We start from the raw sequence: 17,771 nt of genomic DNA on the forward strand, positions 1-17,771 counted from the left end.
ATTGAGGGTATAATTGAAAAAAAATTGTCATTCCTTGATTTGTCAAAGATGACAAATATTTAACAAGTAAATAGAGATGGAGGCATTATCTTTTATGTTTGTCTCTAAATTAGATTCGTGTTAGAGGTGAATATAAATATTGAAAAGTCCAACTGAATTGAATAGATTCGATTCTTTTAGTTCAAATTTTGCGATTTAGATATAATTTTTTTAATCCTAAAGTATGATTCTTCAATTTGATATTTGGTTGAAGAGTTTAAAAACTTTAGCGTAACAAGGAATTGACCTTTTGAAAATTAAAATTTTGATCATTTATTAACAACTCTTATTTTATAGGCATTCCCAAGAATAGTCAACCATAAAATGACCAAATGTTTGCAAATTTAGCTTCAATATTGATGTTTAATCTCTCGAGAACACCAACAAATTAAATCTCCAAAAACTTAATTAACAAATGGAATTGACCAATATTCAATTTGAGAAACTCAAGAATATTGAGCTCCTTTGCAATTGTTGTTGAGAATAAGAGACTATCTTTGTATGTTTTATGATAGACTAAGTTTATTATGAATAATTAGTTGTGTCAAAGGTTTCCTAAAATAATCACAAAAAGATAACAATGATGTCTTTTTTATCAACTTATTAACACTTTGAATTTGAATTTTCAAAGTTATTGTTCCACGTTGGAGGAATTTTATACGATAGTAGGATATTTCTTCTCCTAATGTATTATCAAGTTTAGTTGATAATTTTTATTTTTTTCGTGCTTAGTGCTTGTTCAACAGGTGGGAAACACCATATGCACGTAATGTATCAAACAAGCACCATTTTTCTTTATATACAAATGATTAAACTTAGTTATGAATCTGATACTTATTGTTCTGAACTTCAAATGAATAATCTGAAAGATTTAAGTATCATGTCATATGTTATGTATTAACATTATCATTAAAACACAAAATATAAAAAATTTATATAATATAATCAATAACAAAAAAATTCTAATTCAAGTTCAAAAAATGACATGAAACAGTTTTTAGAGTAACACTCTAAACCCTAAGTAAAATTGTCTTTAAAAAAGACACAAAACATCGAAGGGTGTCTATTCATTGGTACATAATAGCTATTCGACAAGAATTAAATCATCTTGATGCCGTAGAATGAAGCGTCCTTTAAGCCTTAGAGTATCATCTATATCGCTAACATAGTCTGACTTTGCCTTTTCAGTATGTATCTCTATAATATTGTTTCATATCTTGTGCAAAGATAATCAACTCGAATGTTGAATTTTTGTATCAATAATTTACCATAACTACAACAACTCCACACATGATACAAAGATGTCCTCCAGTTGATCATGACTCAAAAATTGTTCATCCCATTAAACATGATATAAACAAAGAAGTACAGTTAAATTAGTAACTTATCATTTATCTTATGTTTGTATCAGATACATTATTCATAAATTTTTGTATCTGATACATACTGAAAAATACATGTTTTGAATGATACACTATTAAACATTATTTTATATCAACAATTTCAGAAAATTACAACTCCACAAAATAATAAACAAAATTAGGATTTAGTGTATCAACTAATTATACTTAAATATTGATACATTATAATATGACACATTATATTTTCATTAATGGATCATTATTTGATTAGCTAACTGAAACACATTCAACAATCAATAGAACAAAATCAACATACTAATAGATTGCACTTAAATACTGATACATCACAATATGAAACATGAATTTGTCGTTTGTGGGTCATTCATGATTTACCAACAAAACAAGTATAAAAATTGATAGTTTTTTTTTCTAAAAAAACACCATATGATATACAAGTTTTATTTAGTATTGATGAACTTTCTGTAGTTTCGACAAACTCACACCTCACCATTTTTGAGAATTTCTTGAATAGAAAAGTTATCAATCTTCGACTATGAATGAACCTTTTGATATGTCCATCTCCTATCGCCCCCCTTTGTTGTTCACACATAATAAAAGTGTTTTTCGTCTCATGGCAAATTTGATATTATATGCTCTATCTCCAACTTCTCAATGTTTACTTTCGCTATTGATGAGTCGTGCAGTTTTTTGATTTGTTTACAACCCAAACAATATCTTCGAATTAAAAAAACACGAGTGTTATTTGAGTTTAATTATGTAAAAGCAAGACTAAAAGATGGTGCATTTTCAATGTTTCGAAGAAGAAAGAAAAAAAATAAAAAATGAAGGACAAACAAATTTGAACAGATAAACAAGTTACCTATTTCATGTTGAATTAGTTTTGACTAGATAAAGACTTGATTTTTAAATTTCAAAAGTAATTGAGAAATTAACTGACAAGAAAATGGAGAGTGATTTATGGAATGAAATGAGGAAGTGATAAATTTTGATTTTTGGAGTTATGAGTTATGTATCCGCCTGATTAGTTTTAGGAGGAAATAAGGGATTTTGAAATTTTTTTAAAATGGCAAGAATTAATGGAAATTATGGAAAAAGATGTCTACATAGGTAATTTTTCATTCACTTTTTGAACACATATTTGATGGGCTATTTGGACGGGTCAGTAAAAAATGAACTTAAATTGCCAGCACTATTAGTGGCTGTCATCTTGGTATTCTTAGTTACTGTTACAACTTTGTATGTGTGATGACAAAATACATGTTAAATTTCCTGTTGGAATAGGAGAAAACGTCTTAGCAATGGAAGTAGGGTATAGTAGCAACACTGTAACAGCAATAGTGTGGCACTCGATGTGTCATGTACCTTTTTGAAGTGTTGGGCATCTTTCTTCAACCTAGCTTTTCAAAACATAGTGCTACGACCAAAGGTGGAAGCTTAATCTTCTGGAAAAACAATTACAGGAATAAATAGGAGAAAAGAAAGTACATATCTATAAACAAACAAATGAGAGGGAATAAATAACAATAGGAAAGGAAGTACACAATTATAATTAAACATAATACACACAATATATAATAATTTAAGGTCTAAGAATATATATTAGACAGCGGCCCCGACTCTATCCAAACAGAACATATTACATGAAGACCGCTACTAACATAAATCAGAATTTTGAATGACACAAATTGAAAAAAGGCCAAGCAAAAAAAGTTTGGAACCATGTTCTTCAACATGTACTCGAAAAATGTCTATAACTTCACAACCTCATATATGATTCATTAGATCAGCAGGCAACCCCACATTAACATGGGAAATTAAAAATGAGTAGGAAAAAGATTTAAAAGATAAAGCGTCAATAAACTCAATCGAAAAGGTAGACAACGTAACCCATATCTATAAAAGAATCAGAACGGAGGAACACATAAATTGATAAAGAAGAGGTAAAGAGGAACAATTGCTAATGATCATGGACCAATAATTGAAAGGTGAACAACTCATCCTGAAAGTCAAGTATCATTAAACATGAAATTGCTACAAGCATTATAAAAAAAGGTTAGTAGTAGAATCAACTATTTCATGTATCCATCTTCAACTTTATTTGAGAATGATAAATGTTAAACGAACTCATTACTATAATTATTGTGAGCGAACTTATGAAATAGGTTTTTAGTGCCTATATGACAAAGTTTAGGGCTAAAACTTTTTTTAAATATTTATTCATGTAAAAACAATATAGAAGCAAAACCAAGAACCACAATACCCCAATTTGTAAAAGTATATCATAATTACAAGACAACCATAAATATAGTAACGATTACATTATAAAGATGAAAAAAAAAACTAAGAACAAAAATTGCGAACTCTCACATTAAAATTTTCAATCGAAGTTGGGTAAATTCAAGATTGCTTACACCAGAGACAAATCAGTACTCTTGATGGTTTACTTGGCCCGAACAGTCATTAGAGGAAGTAGAAAAATGAAAGGTAATAGTCAATTAATCATCAATATAACGTAACAACCTACAACTTATAACTAAGCACCATTTGAAAACTCACAAACTAAGAGAAGAAAAGATGTCAGCGGAAGAATGAGAATAAGAATGTTTCAGAAAAATCACCAGTTGTTACCTTGTCCAGAATTGAAGCTTCAGCAGATGATGAACATTACTTTGCTCGCAGATGAAGGTTGTTGTGAATGCAAGGGATGTTCGTTTCTGCAAATCAAAGTAAACGGATGAATAATCTAAAATGAAGGGTCAAAGAGGGGATGAAAGATAAACTAAAAACGAACGGCGCACGTATGATTGACTCGAAATCAATAAATATCAATACTAATACCAATAACAGAGTCATTTGAAGGACTTATACAAAGGCATTGAGGCTAATCCAGAAGGGTTCTCCTGTGGGAAACTCCCTCTGTACAAACAATCGACAAAAACCGTGAGGTAATTTTAAAGAATTTATAATCAATTACAATTCAAGAACACATATTGTAGTCTAGAATCTGGCAATCTATGAAAATTCAGTTCAACAAACTTGAGGCTTCCGGAACAATGGAAACAAAAGGGAAGGTTAACATATTAGTCCTAAATTTTCTTTGAGTAACCATAACAGAAAAAGAGTTACAAAACAAACTGAAGTAACGGAACCTAAGAGTGGTGAAGGAATTCCAATAATAACTCACTGTTTTGATCCCTTGAAACAACTCACTGAATTTAGTAAATCATTCTAGGAAGCTACACCTACAAACTAACTAATATCCTACCTCTTTTTGGCGGATTTTAACTTATATACGTGACAATGATGATGTAAAAGAGTTACACAATGTTAGTCCATAGAAATTAAACTCTCTTTTTCTCGTGCAGCCTGAAAATTTAATATTGGATGCTTCGATTGACCTCAAGGTTTCTAATTTTGGATAGTGTTCTAACCCACCAAGTCAGGGAAACTATTCTTATACTTTCTATTGCTCTTCACCTTTGGGAAATGAAATCCTCAACTCTTTCTTTACTTTGCGGTTATCAATTTAGTAATGCAGCGGAAGCACAATTATTTGAGCCTTTATTGAATTTGTTAACCAAGGGAACCTATGTGTCTTTATAGTCCTCCATTGATCCTGAAGTTGATCCGTGGTCTCAAACCATTCAAACCACAAAAAACTTACTCACATGCCCCTCTCTGTGGCTGTTTTTAATATGTGGTGGCGGGGATTTGAAAAGATGATAGAAGTGATGTTCTTTTTTTTTTAATCATAAAGAAAGCAATTGTGATACACTTGAAAATTAATAAGATCAAGTATTATAATTGTTCAACAAAAATTTAGTTGATCGTTTCACATATATTAAAAATAATTTTAAAGCAGTTTTTAACTTGGGAATGATGCTCATGTAAAGGCTGCAGATGATTATATATGCAATATTTTTGAGTTTTTCCATGGTGTCGATGATATGAAGTATTTTACTGCTCAATGATTTTATAGAGTCAAGAGCCAAGGATATTGTGATTAAAGATCATGACCAATTTATCGACAACAAGTGTGCACTCTTATCAGAAATTAAGGCTGACAACCCTTATTGCCTTGTAAAGAAAAACAAGATTATTTCAATACCCTCAAATGTAAGCAGTTCAAGAAAAGTTTCAGATCAAATATCACTATTACTATGACATCAAGTATTTAGTCTCATTCTTGTCATTTATTAGCTTACCATAAGATGTTTCAAGTCCTGATAATGAATCAAATTCTATCATATCAAGTGACAATGATGTTATGGATGTCAATGAACTGAAGGGAGAAAAGAAGCTCTTGGATCTCTATTCTGGTTTAGTGAAATGTCTACTGGGTTGTGTCTGGATGCTGATGTTTACGGTGTTCAACTTTTAACTAAATGGATTGTTGACCTAAATCGATATGCTTGAGACAGCTTAAAAGTGAATCACACGAAACTGAGGTAAGGAGTGAATCAGCTGAAAATTTGTTATTGCATTTGAAGGAGTGCGAGCAGTTTTGTGCATCCTGCTCTTTATTGAAAAGCAATACCCAACACACCCTTTGCTAAAAGTAGGAGATAAGGATGTGGAAGATGAGATGCTGGTACATATGATGATGGAGATTTGGCGGTAATGAATGACAAATTTTTCAGGTAGAAGATATTTTAAAAGTTCTCTATGGAGGCCTAGTGGAAATAAAGAAGTCAATCATTTACTTTAAGGTATGTTGGAATGGTTATGGCCCGAATTGAAGTCACTTAGGACGATAAAAGACTTAGATTATTACCTCCGTAAAATAAAATTTTTTGTAACCAAGGGCTTCAAAACAACTGTTTAGCTTTGGAAGCAAACAACATATGCGAAGACCCTCCTTGCCAAGGCAGGGCATAATGAATTTATTCGTTTTAAGAACTTAGCAAATCCATTGCAAAGAATCAAAAAATAAATAACTTGAAGTATTCATGAGTTAGCTTTTGAAGTTGAGTTAGACTCATGTGTCATATCTTACATAGGATTAGAGCCAGACTCATCCCAATTTGTATTTCACCAATGTTGAGCCCCCATTTAGAAGGATCAGATTATGTTGAACCGAATCGTTACGCATGCAGCAATTTCAGTTTTATGAAAACATTACCCATGCAGCGATTTCAAATTTATTCAAAAGAAAAAAATAATTGTTGACAAAATCGATGCTTTATCAACGATTTTAGTCGAATCTTTTAATGCCACAAACGATGTTAATTTTGTTTGAAATACATCGCTTCCTCATGGGCCCCAACATTGGTGAACAACAAACTAGAATGGGTTTGGCTATGATTCTACGTAAAGATATGACACATCTCCAAAAGTTAGCTCATCAATACTTCAAGTTATTTATTTTTTGAATCTTATAATGAATTTGCTATGTTTCTAAAACGATTAAATTCACTTATGCCCTGGCAAGGAGATTCCTCACATATGACGTCTACTTCCAAGTTAATCGCAAAATAGTTGCTTTGAAACTCTTGGTTACAAAATCTTTTATTTTTTGGAGGCAATTAATCTAAAGTTTTTCATCGTCTTAACTGATTTCATCGGGGTCATAATCCTTCCAACGTACCTTAAGTAAATCATTGACTTCTTTATTTTCACTAGTCCTCCATAACAAACATTAAAAATCTCTTCCACCTCAAAAATTTGTTATTCGTTACATCCAGATTCTCATCATCATATAAACCATCATCTTCATCTTCCACATCCTCATCTCCTACTTCTAGCAAAGCGTGTACTGGGATATTGCTTTTCAACAAGGAGCAGGATGCACAAAGCTGCTATCACTCTTTCAAAAGCAATAACAAATCTTCAGTTGATTCATTTCTTACCTCATTCTAGGTGGTTTACTTTTAAGCTATCACAAGCATATCGATTTAGGTCAACAATCCATTTATTTAAAAGTTGAAAACTGTAAACATTAGCATCCAGACACAGCCTAGTAGACATTTCACTAAACAAAAATAGAGATCCGAGAGCTTCTTTTCTCGCTTTAGTTCATTGACCTCCATAACACCATTGTCACTTGATTTGATAGAATCTGATTCATTATCAGGACTTGAAACTTCTTATGGTAAGCTAATAAATGACGAGAATGGGACCAAATAATTGACGGCATAATAATAGTCAAATTCTGATCTCAAACTTTTCTTGTTTACCTTATACAATGATCTTGTGTTTTTTATTAGGGTGTGTTTTGGTATGAAGGAAAATATTTTCCATGGAAAATGTTTTCCTCGAAAATAAGTAGATTTACTCATTTTCTCATGTTTGGTTGGTGAATAAAAAAAATTTTAATGTTTGATTTTTGAATGAAAAATGTTTTTGAGAAATATCTTTTATTTTTTACTTGAGTAGAAAATAATTTTTGAAATTAAAAATATTTTTTTTAAAACAAACTTAAAGGAGTGGGCTGGGTGGGTCGAGGGTAGGGATGAAAAAATGAATTTTTGAAGTTGAAAATATTTGTAAAAACAAATTTCACTTATTCTTTTGGGATAGGGGGTTCGAGGGTAGGGGTGAAAAAATGAATTGAAGTTGAAATTATTTTTTTAAAAATAAACATAAGTTCTTTTTAGGGGTAGAGGGGCTGGTAGGGGGTTGGGTTGGGGGCTGGTAGAGGCTGGGTGGGTTGGGGGCTGGTAGGGTGGGGTAGGTAGGGGAGGTTGGAAAACAGTTTTTGAAACTGTGTTCCTTATATTTTGAAGGGTAGTCATTTTCCTTAAGTTGAGGAAAATGAGTTTATATAGAAAATATTTTCCAAAACATTTGACCCAACCAAACATGAGAAAATTGGAAAACAATTTCCGGAACATTTGACCCAAATAAACATGAGAAAATTGAAAAACATTATGCATACTAGTGTTGAGGAAAGCGAGCGCTTTCCTCGCTTAAAGCGATGAAGCAAAGCGATGCGAGCCTTCTATGCTTCACAGACTAGAATGAGTATGTGACAGCTTCATCGCTTAAAGCGAGCACTTCATCGCTTAAAGCGTGAAGTGGGCCTTTATCGTTTTTTTCCGCTTCATGCTTCCCTGAACACTACATTATACCAAACACACCCTTGATCTAGCTCACTATTAATACTTTCACAAGTTTTTGCCATTTGAAACTACATCATGTCATCAACAAAGCTATGGTAATGATAAGTATCCCTTCATTCTTAATCAGAAGCTTCGGGTCCTATTTATCTACAGAATTAATTCATTTTCTAGCTAGAGGACTATGTCATTCTGCTAGCATAGTTGAACGTTTTGTATTTCCAAATTTGATGCGCAGTGGATGGAAAACACATGTGGATTATTTTTAATAATAATCTAGTGTATAAAATGTTCGTAGTATTTTCTTACTTCAATAGCACACATAAACATGTTAGCAAGTTATAAATTATAATAAGATACATAATATTTAACCACGATCAAGTAATTTATATGAAAACACATATTTTAAGGTTAATTCATTTGACAAAAATATTAGATTGCCTTTCCATCCAATGTACTCACTGATATTCAATTCAAACATTTTCGAGGTGCTTAAGATTCTGTGAAAGATACTCCACACATCAAGCTTAGCATTGTGTGGCCAGTGCATTCGAGCACTAGAAAACTAGAAATTTGACTTCAATTAAGAAGTGAAATGATGAATTCTACTAAAATCCATTGACGAAAAATAAGTAAACTAAGTAAAAACAGACAGAATATATACTAAGAAGACTTGACATGAAAATGAATTAAAGTACTAATTAACATTCAACAAATGAAAAGAAGCAAAGAGATGAACGAAAATCAATAAAAAGGCAATACTTACCGGACTCTCAACTATTAAACAAATGCAAATTCAATAATTATTTTATTGTTATACAAAGCAAAAAATACAAAAGTATATACGACTATTTTAGAGATCACAAGCGTAAAAAGTAATCTGAATCAATGTCTCCACCAGATGCCCATATCTGGTGTTGCTCCACAGCAGTACTAATAAAGGCATTTCCACAACAGTACTAAATAAAATTCTAAAACTGCCTAGTTATAGGAGTTATAACATACTACTATTAGGGGTCGTTTAGTGTGAGGGATTAAATATAATAGTGATGGGATACGGAAATAGTGATGGGCTAAAAAAAATTATCTTGTTTGGTTGCCATGTTTGGGATAACTTATCCCACCATTTATATCATAGTGATAGGATAAGTTATCCCAGGATAGCTAACCCAGGATAACTTATCTTAAGATAACTTATTCTCTACTAAACGAGCCCTTAATTCTATTTATCCAATTACACGAACAAAACAGTATCAATTATCTAAAGCAAGAAACAGGGGGGCCTTGGTATAAAAAATCTGAAGAACCAAAGTAAAGCTTTGAAAATGAAGCGGTTATGGAAATATGCCCATGAGACACCCTTTCATGGAAAAAGGTGATCACAGCAAAGTATAAAGAATTGGATGGGTGGATGACAAAAGAAGCAAACAATCCTTATGGTGTCACTGCTCCAGATCTATCAGAAATTGGTGGACTATTTTTTACGTAACCACTACCATTAGTGTAAGTGATGGTAATAAAATCAACATCAGTGTAGGTGATGGTAATAAAATTATCTTCCGGAAAGATAGGTGGTTAGGTAATTGGCAGAGAAGTTCCCTAATTTGTTTGATTTAGCTATCCATCAGGACAGAACAATAGCTGACATGTGGGCGTTCCAAGCTGGGACTTAAATTTTAGAAGAAACTTGAATGATTAGGAAATTCCTAGACTGATCGAGTTCTTCAAAATCCTCGAAGATTTTCAAGGTCTGAAGAATGGGGTGGACAGACTCTGGTGGAATAGGCACAACAAAGGGGTATACTAAGTAAGTTTAGGGTACAAACTTCTAAACTCGACAGTGGCACAAAACTCCATATGGCCATGAAAACAAATCTGGAGAACCAAAGCACCGTTGAAGGTGGCATGCTTCTCATGGCTGCTAACAAAAGAAGCTGTCTTGACCCATGAAAACCTAATAAAAAGGAACATTATCTTACTCACATTGTTTATGTGGTGAGGCAGCTGAGACAATGGGACCTTTGTTTTTGCATTGTAGAATCACTAACAACCTATGGAAGATTTTCATTAATCTCAGAGGCATACAATGGACAATGCCTAGCGAGATTGTTGACACTCTATCTAGGTGGGAAGAAGATGGGAAGGGAGCAAAAAACAGGAGCTACTGGAGAACCACACCATCTTGTATATGGTGGACCATCTAGAAGGAGAGAAATGCTAGGTGTTTCGAAGACAAGAGTAGAACAATAGAGAAAATCAAAACAAATTGTATTTTGCTTTTGTGTTTTTTTGTGTACAAGGAACTCCCCTATAGATGCAGAAAATATCCTAGATGTGTTAGAATCATGCTAGGATTGGGGGTCCTTTGATATATTGTTATACTTTGACTTGTTGTAAAGGGGTTTAGCACTACCTAAGTGCTAAGTTTTATAATACAAATGTTACTTGTACAAAAAAAAATAGTATCAATTGTCTCATTACTATATCATTCATAACTCATCCTTGAAGACCCACATGAAATTTTCAATTTAATTGAAGATCACTGCAAATAAAAGGGATCCTATCCCAAAATAATTAAGCTCACAAGAAATGGCTGCAAGAAATCAAATGAAGAACTGGAAAAAAAAACAGTAAGGACACATAGCTTTAGTTGCATAGTATAGCATTTAATAGAAAATGCTATACGAGGAAAAAAATAGGGTGCCCATTTCCTGTGCTTCGGGAAAATTACGAAGCCTGCAGACCACAGCCAACAGCTTCAACATCAAATTTCATCATTATAAGTAATAATGAAACTAAGAACCCTCTTATCTCATTTTCCAACCCATGGCTTCATAGGGAAGTTTGATGACACCTAGATTATCCTCACTATCACCTCTAAATGTTGTACAGGGTTTAAACCAACAAAATAATTTGATACCATGGGCTGCCCATTTTTTCCCTGATATCTCACCAAAATATACTAGCATGTACATCAAATGAAGTTTGTACCATCACCTCATCTAAGCAACTAATAAATTTTCCCTCTGAAAGATGTCAAAACTACCTCCCATAGTTCGGAAAGAATCAAGGCCAACTAAAACACACTTTGCATTTTTATATCTTTCGTACGTAAAAATATTTACAAGAAGTACCAAAATGGTTCAAAATAGATTACACGGCCTAAATTGCACCTCGCATTCCAAACATATTAAATCTTTTCCCCAGATAAGAAAAAAAAACATACTTCTTCAACCTATCAAGAGTACTACTATAACAGCAAAAATACAAATTCTTTTTTTGAAACTAGTAACTTTTTCTATATATGTTAGAATCCGAATCTTACAAGAGTTGTAGCAGCGCCATATTTACGAAGTACTACCTACATCGATGATTCTATGATCTTGTGTCTATAATGAGTCTAAAACATCAATGATAGAGACAGGATCATTTAAAAGTAATTGATTACACCAAAAACTCAGTAGCAAGATGCAATTAAGCTTTAATCTGGTGCATACTGCTCTCTATGCTCTTAAAACACCAAGAATTTCTCTCCTTCCATATTGTCCACCACAAAAAAAATTCTTAATATATATGTTTTTAACTCAAGGCATCTGCAGGCTGCAGCCATTTCCCCTCAAAGCACTTTCAAAAACAATAAATGAATACTACTTCGTACTAAAGGATCAGAACAGAGCTGATTATCCTATCTTAAGGCACAACAGTAAATGGTGTTAAGTAACTTCCCAACAGGAACCATGTTGTAAGTGTCAGACCTTCAACAAAATAGATAAAGACATTACAATTCTAGACTTGAACGCCTGAAGTCTGATAACCAATGGCCTCAGGAGCATTGATGCCCATGATTGGGTCAAATAAGCTCTTTGTTTCAACTGCAGAGCTGAAATGGCACACTCCCTGACAACATTAGCGCTAAGAATGGCGAACTTTGGGCAAGATTGTTATTAGGAACAACAGGAAACAAGGGATGAGATACAGGAACTGGTGGGGCCGGGAGAGCCCGGGAGGAGAAACAAGTGATGGTGGAGCAGCGGCTGGCATTGGAGGCCTCATATTTTGCACAAGAAATAATGGTTGTGGTAAAACCATCAGTGCAGGAGGTGGAACCAAGACAGCAGGATACTGTGAATACCAAGAAAGATGGTGACGGGGAACTGACCAACCAGCAGGAGGCATAGGCAACGCAGGATTATAGATACACCAAAAAGACGGGATCCATGTAAGAATTTATACACCTATTAGAGCTAGTGATTAGAATTCTAAAGCTGCTAATAAATTCAACGCATGCCCAAAAAACAACAAAATATAGACGAGAAGGTTGACAACAACTAAATGCAAAGGCTAAAATTTTCCCTAACATCCTCTTATTTTAATGATGGCAGTATCTTTTCCAAGTTGCATGCTACTTGCCTAATCCACCAAGTAGTTCATTAACATCCATAAGTGTAGGTGTTACCATACCGGTGAGTCGGTAACCCTGAGTCAACAAGAGTTACAAAATATTGATTCATACTAAGCGTTGTAACAGGGATTCGAACATGAAATCTCCAGACTGTTGCTCCTATTCCTCAACAACCCAACTATCCTACGGATACAATTTTTTGCATTACCTATAGGCCAGAACACTATGTCAAACCATTTCTATAACAAGTTGGAACTTGGATTTTCTGATCATTACGATAATAATGAGCTCGAATCCTTCTTTTGAGGATGGTAACAATCAATCTATATATTCACAATAGGTATACTACATCCAAATATGTATTCCCCTTCATAAGTGTTACAAAACTTACACCTTGAACCCCCAGCAGCACTAATTTTTTACAAGTAATCTAAAACATTAAAAAATATCTTCATTATTTTGCCTGTTTGACCTTAATGAGATTCAATCCTTATCTCATATATTCATTATTTTGCTTGTTTTATCAAGTAATACTACTCCTAAGTCCTAACATAGGAAATCTTTTAGAAGAAAGTGTTGGTAATCCTAGAATTGAGAAATTGCCATTAGCAAGATGCAAGGTTGAAAAGCTTTAAAACAAGCGTCCTACAGGGTTCTATAGAGGTGGAGATGCACAGGAGCCCATAATGAATCAGAGACTTAAAACCAATAGCGTTGAGTTATTAATACAAAAGCTCCAGATTTCCCTTCGGAGGCATGAGGACATCCGACAAAAATGAGATCGATGATTCAAGCTCTAGGCTTTGCTAAATTCAAGCAAAACCCGAAACATTGGTAGCATTATTTCAAATTTTCAAAAACCCTGATTTAAGTTTATAAAACCAAGTTAAGAAAATATTCTTCTTTGATGGCCAAAGAAATCTCTAAGGACCAGTCACGCATGGTTCAAAACTTGATGGATAATGAGGCTCCTCTCTATGTTGAGGAAACATTCTTTGCCACAAGAATAGCAATTCAATAGTACTAGTACAATGGTATAACAAGAAAGAAGTGAAAGCAAAGGTTACTTATTTTCTTGCTACAATTCAGCAACCCATATGGCTCATCCATGTCTTCAAAAAGGTAAAATTTAAGCACATCACGCACTGTTCTTACCTTCCTCTCCATAGTGAGCTGCTAAGACATCACTTGGGATTCCTTGCATTCCATATACTTCAATATCAGTAGACAGAGGGTTTGGCATTTGGTACCCTGTAATAGCCAAATATGATAGCTTAATGCATTTATTGCTAAAAAACAGATAAACATGCAACAAAAAGAAAGTAGCATGAGACATTATCAGCATATTGGATCCCATCCTACAAATGATCCCTTGGTAATTAGAGCAGGCAAGAAATTTTGGCAAGAAGCTTTAGGAATTTTGTTGTGTGGTAAGTGGGTCAGAAAAACAAGGTCAAATTTGCTTTAAAGTTTAAACATCAGAAGCACCCATCTACAACATCAACTGCAATTGTCTCCATCCCAAAATAGTTAGGGTCCGTATATGGATCCCCAACATCTATTCTGCTCCATAGAACCTGTTTTGTTGCAATACTCAATAATTTCACTTGGTATCTATATACAGATCATTTGCTTCCATTGTTTTCTATTCTACCCAATTAAGTATGACATACACAATTCTTTTAGTTGCATCAACAGGTAAACAGTGTACTCTTCTACCATAACATTTTAACTTCTAAGACGGAGTAAATGACCTCTTTCCACATCTTTTCATTAGGCAAATTCTATAGAAATGAAAATATTTCAGGCATACGCATATTATATCTATATAGTTTTGGGGAGATGTTGCCATACATTATAAATCAAAAACCTGAACTGTTTTAGATGATGCTTTTTTTGGAAAATAATTTTCTTAATGAGAGGGAACGCCCAATGCACAAAATATTGATCAAGGAACAACATTTTTTATAAAGATGTATCAAGGTATTCATAACATGAGAACCTAAAATAACACATTTTTTTCTAGCTTTAAAGTTAGTAGGCATGAATTACTTAGAGGTTACATAACAAATTTTAATTTTCTGCATCATAACATTATGACTACTTGAAAATAACCATATCATTCTCTAGTATGACCGAATTCTCGAGCTACTTTTAATTCTTTTGTGTCCCAAAATATTCTCATCAACTAAACTATGTTCTTAAACAGCCTTCAAGGTATCTGCTCAAAGTAGTACATCCACTCACTATGACACGCACACCCAATGAATTCCGTGTTCCCCAATTTCATGGCTTCAACATTTTGTTCCCTTCTGTGGAAGATGGAAACATGTCCACAACAGCACCAACCAAACATACGAAAACCACTCTCAATGCTAAAGTACAAGAAATATATCAACGCAGATGGCTAAAAAGGGCAAATTTAAGAATATATCTAGAGAATTCTCAGCAAAAAGAACTTACTTACTGGCTGACGGTTTCTTTGTGAACCTGGAGAACGTGAATGGCTATGCCGGGAAAACATGGCATTTGAAGTGTTCAGCCAAAAATGGTGAACCAAAATCTTCTCATCATCGAACTCCCTGTCACAGTTGTAGCACCATACTTTATCGGTTGATCTCCTCTTCTTCTTCCCCATTTAGCCCTACAGAAAACCCAAAGTGCTCCTCGCTCTAGAAATTGAATCAAATCGGAATAAATTAATGCGTGCTAATCTGCTAGGGTTCCGAAATCTATTTGGGATTGAACATTGGGTTTTTTCTCTCTGCCAGACTGTTAGGCTTGTTTGGTATAATGAATATAATGCAGGAATTAATAAGGTAAAGATTAGTAATGAAAGGTTTATTTTATCAATGTTTTGGTTTATTATTTTAAATTTAATTTGTTTTTGAATTAAAAAGAGTTTTAAAAAAAATTAATTACACTTTTAAATTGTTATGTAATTGGGTCAAGAGATAATTCTCGAAAAATGTTTTTTATGGCCTTCTATCTAACTAAGAGAAAAATAATTTTGTTGTCATTTTTCCAATTTTCTGTTTGAATTATTTGAGAATATATAATTTTCATCTTAATAAATTGATCACTCACAAAATGTCAATTTTCAATTTGAAAAAGATAAACCAACAAAAATCTCAATAATCACCTTAGGAATAGAATATAAGAATTAACAGGAGAAGAAAAGAAAAGATGAAAGGTTTAAGTGGGTGTATTCTAGATGGGGTGAGGTACATACTTTCTTTTTTTGTTACCGCCAAAGGAATCGATAGTTAAATGGTGGTGACGAAAATTATAGGAAAGAAGATGAAGAAGAAAGGGTAATAGGTTAGATGAGGTGGGGTGAGGGAGAGAAATTTTCTTTTTTATTATTTTATCAATTTAATTTTCTAGCTTATCAAAGAGTTAAAATTGTTTTTATTTTCAAAATTAAAATTTTGGGCCCATGTGCCACATGTCATAAAATTTTTATTTGTGATTTGTCAATATAATGTGTTTAAATTACACGCAAAATATTTTTAAAGCTAATTGTGATTTGATGTACAATAGATAAATATTTGTGAATATTAAAAATAATAGGTAAAGGTCTTAGTTGAGGTGTCTAAGTGAGTTCTGCGGATAACTTTAAAATGACTTAAGCCTACATCATATAATATCATGTACGATGTATAACTAATCCATGTATTGATTATACATAGGCTCAAATTTCCTCCAAACATAGTACTAATAATATCATACATAATACATGCACTATTTCTTGTAATGCGGCCTACCAAACACCCCCTTAGGATTTATGAGAAAAACAAGGTATGAAGGGAGTCGATTCCTAATAATAAAAGTTTGTAGGTAGACTTTAGTATTTTATTGGCAAAGATCATCGCTACTCCGCCTACTTATATGGAGTATTTTTTAAGCTTATACGATGAGTTTATTATTTTATTCTTATTAATTGATAGGGACCAAATATATTTACTTATTATATTTATCAAATACATTTACTCAATATTGATAAATTGAGGGTATAATAGAAAAAAAAATTGTCATTCCCTGATTCGTCAAAGATGACAAATATTTAACAAGTAAATAGAGATGGAGACATTATCTTTTATGTTTGTCTCTAAATTAGATTCGTGTTAGAGGTGAATATAAATATTGAAAAGTCCAATTGAATTGAATTGATTCGATTCTTTTAGTTCAAAATTTGCGATTTAGGTATAATTTTTTTAATCCCAAAGTATGATTCTTCAATTTGATATTTGGTTGAAGAGTTTCAAAACTTTAGCATAACAAGGAAATTGACCTTTTGAAAATTAAAACTTTGATCATTTATTATTAACTCTAATTTTATAGGCATTTTCATGAATAGTCAACCATAAAAATGACCAAATGTTTGCAAATTTAGCTTCAATATTGATGCTTAATCTCTCGAGAACACCGATAAATTAAATCTCCCGAAACTTGATTAACAAATGGAATAGATCAATATTCAATTTGAGAAACTCAAGAATATTGAGCTCCTTTGCAATTGTTGTTGAGAATAAGAGACTATCTTTGTATGTTTTATGATAGACTAAGTTTATTATGTATAATTAATTGTGTCCAAGGTTTCCTAAAATAATCACAAAAAGATAACAATGATGTCTTTTTTATCAACTTATAAACACTTCGAATTTTCATAAGTTATTTTTCTACGTTGGAGGAATTTTATACGATAGTAGAATATTTCTTCTTAATATCTTCTCTTAATGTATTATCAAGTTTAGTTTATAATTTTTATTTTTTTTGTGCTTAGTGCTTGCTGTTGCTCTAATTCTACCATCTTATTGTTTATAAATTATGTATTATGATTTCTGTAGAAAATAATAATGTGATCCCTCAAATCACATATATAATTTA

The 17,771-nt window shown here is 32.7% G+C and overlaps 1 protein-coding gene across 13 annotated transcripts; it reads right to left on the reverse strand.

The window, feature by feature from the left end:
• Window positions 1-1,697: 1,697 nt before the first annotated feature.
• On the reverse strand, window positions 1,698-15,702 carry LOC112940038 (protein SUPPRESSOR OF FRI 4-like). Of its 13 annotated transcripts, none has more exons than XR_011213399.1 (6): window positions 15,345-15,694; window positions 14,037-14,132; window positions 4,260-4,337; window positions 4,050-4,135; window positions 2,784-2,863; window positions 1,698-2,135 (listed from the first exon to the last, which is right to left on the reverse strand). XR_011213399.1 is itself a non-coding variant. In XM_026028537.2 (4 exons), exons 1-3 carry the CDS (start codon window positions 15,517-15,519, stop codon window positions 4,086-4,088), a joined length of 321 nt encoding a protein of 106 aa, XP_025884322.1. In that variant the 5' UTR covers window positions 15,520-15,702; the 3' UTR covers window positions 2,581-2,860; window positions 4,050-4,085. The 13 variants fall into 13 exon arrangements, 2 of the variants coding, with proteins under 2 accessions (XP_025884322.1, XP_025884321.1); XR_011213401.1 differs by lacking the exon at window positions 1,698-2,135 and adding an exon at window positions 2,581-2,690 and having other exon boundaries at window positions 4,290-4,337; XR_011213403.1 differs by lacking the exon at window positions 1,698-2,135 and adding an exon at window positions 2,581-2,690 and having other exon boundaries at window positions 3,789-4,135; window positions 4,290-4,337.
• Between the last annotated feature and the right edge of the window lie 2,069 nt (window positions 15,703-17,771).

This window comes from Solanum lycopersicum, chromosome 12 (assembly GCF_036512215.1).
Source record: "Solanum lycopersicum chromosome 12, SLM_r2.1".
Lineage (NCBI taxonomy): Eukaryota > Viridiplantae > Streptophyta > Magnoliopsida > Solanales > Solanaceae > Solanum > Solanum lycopersicum.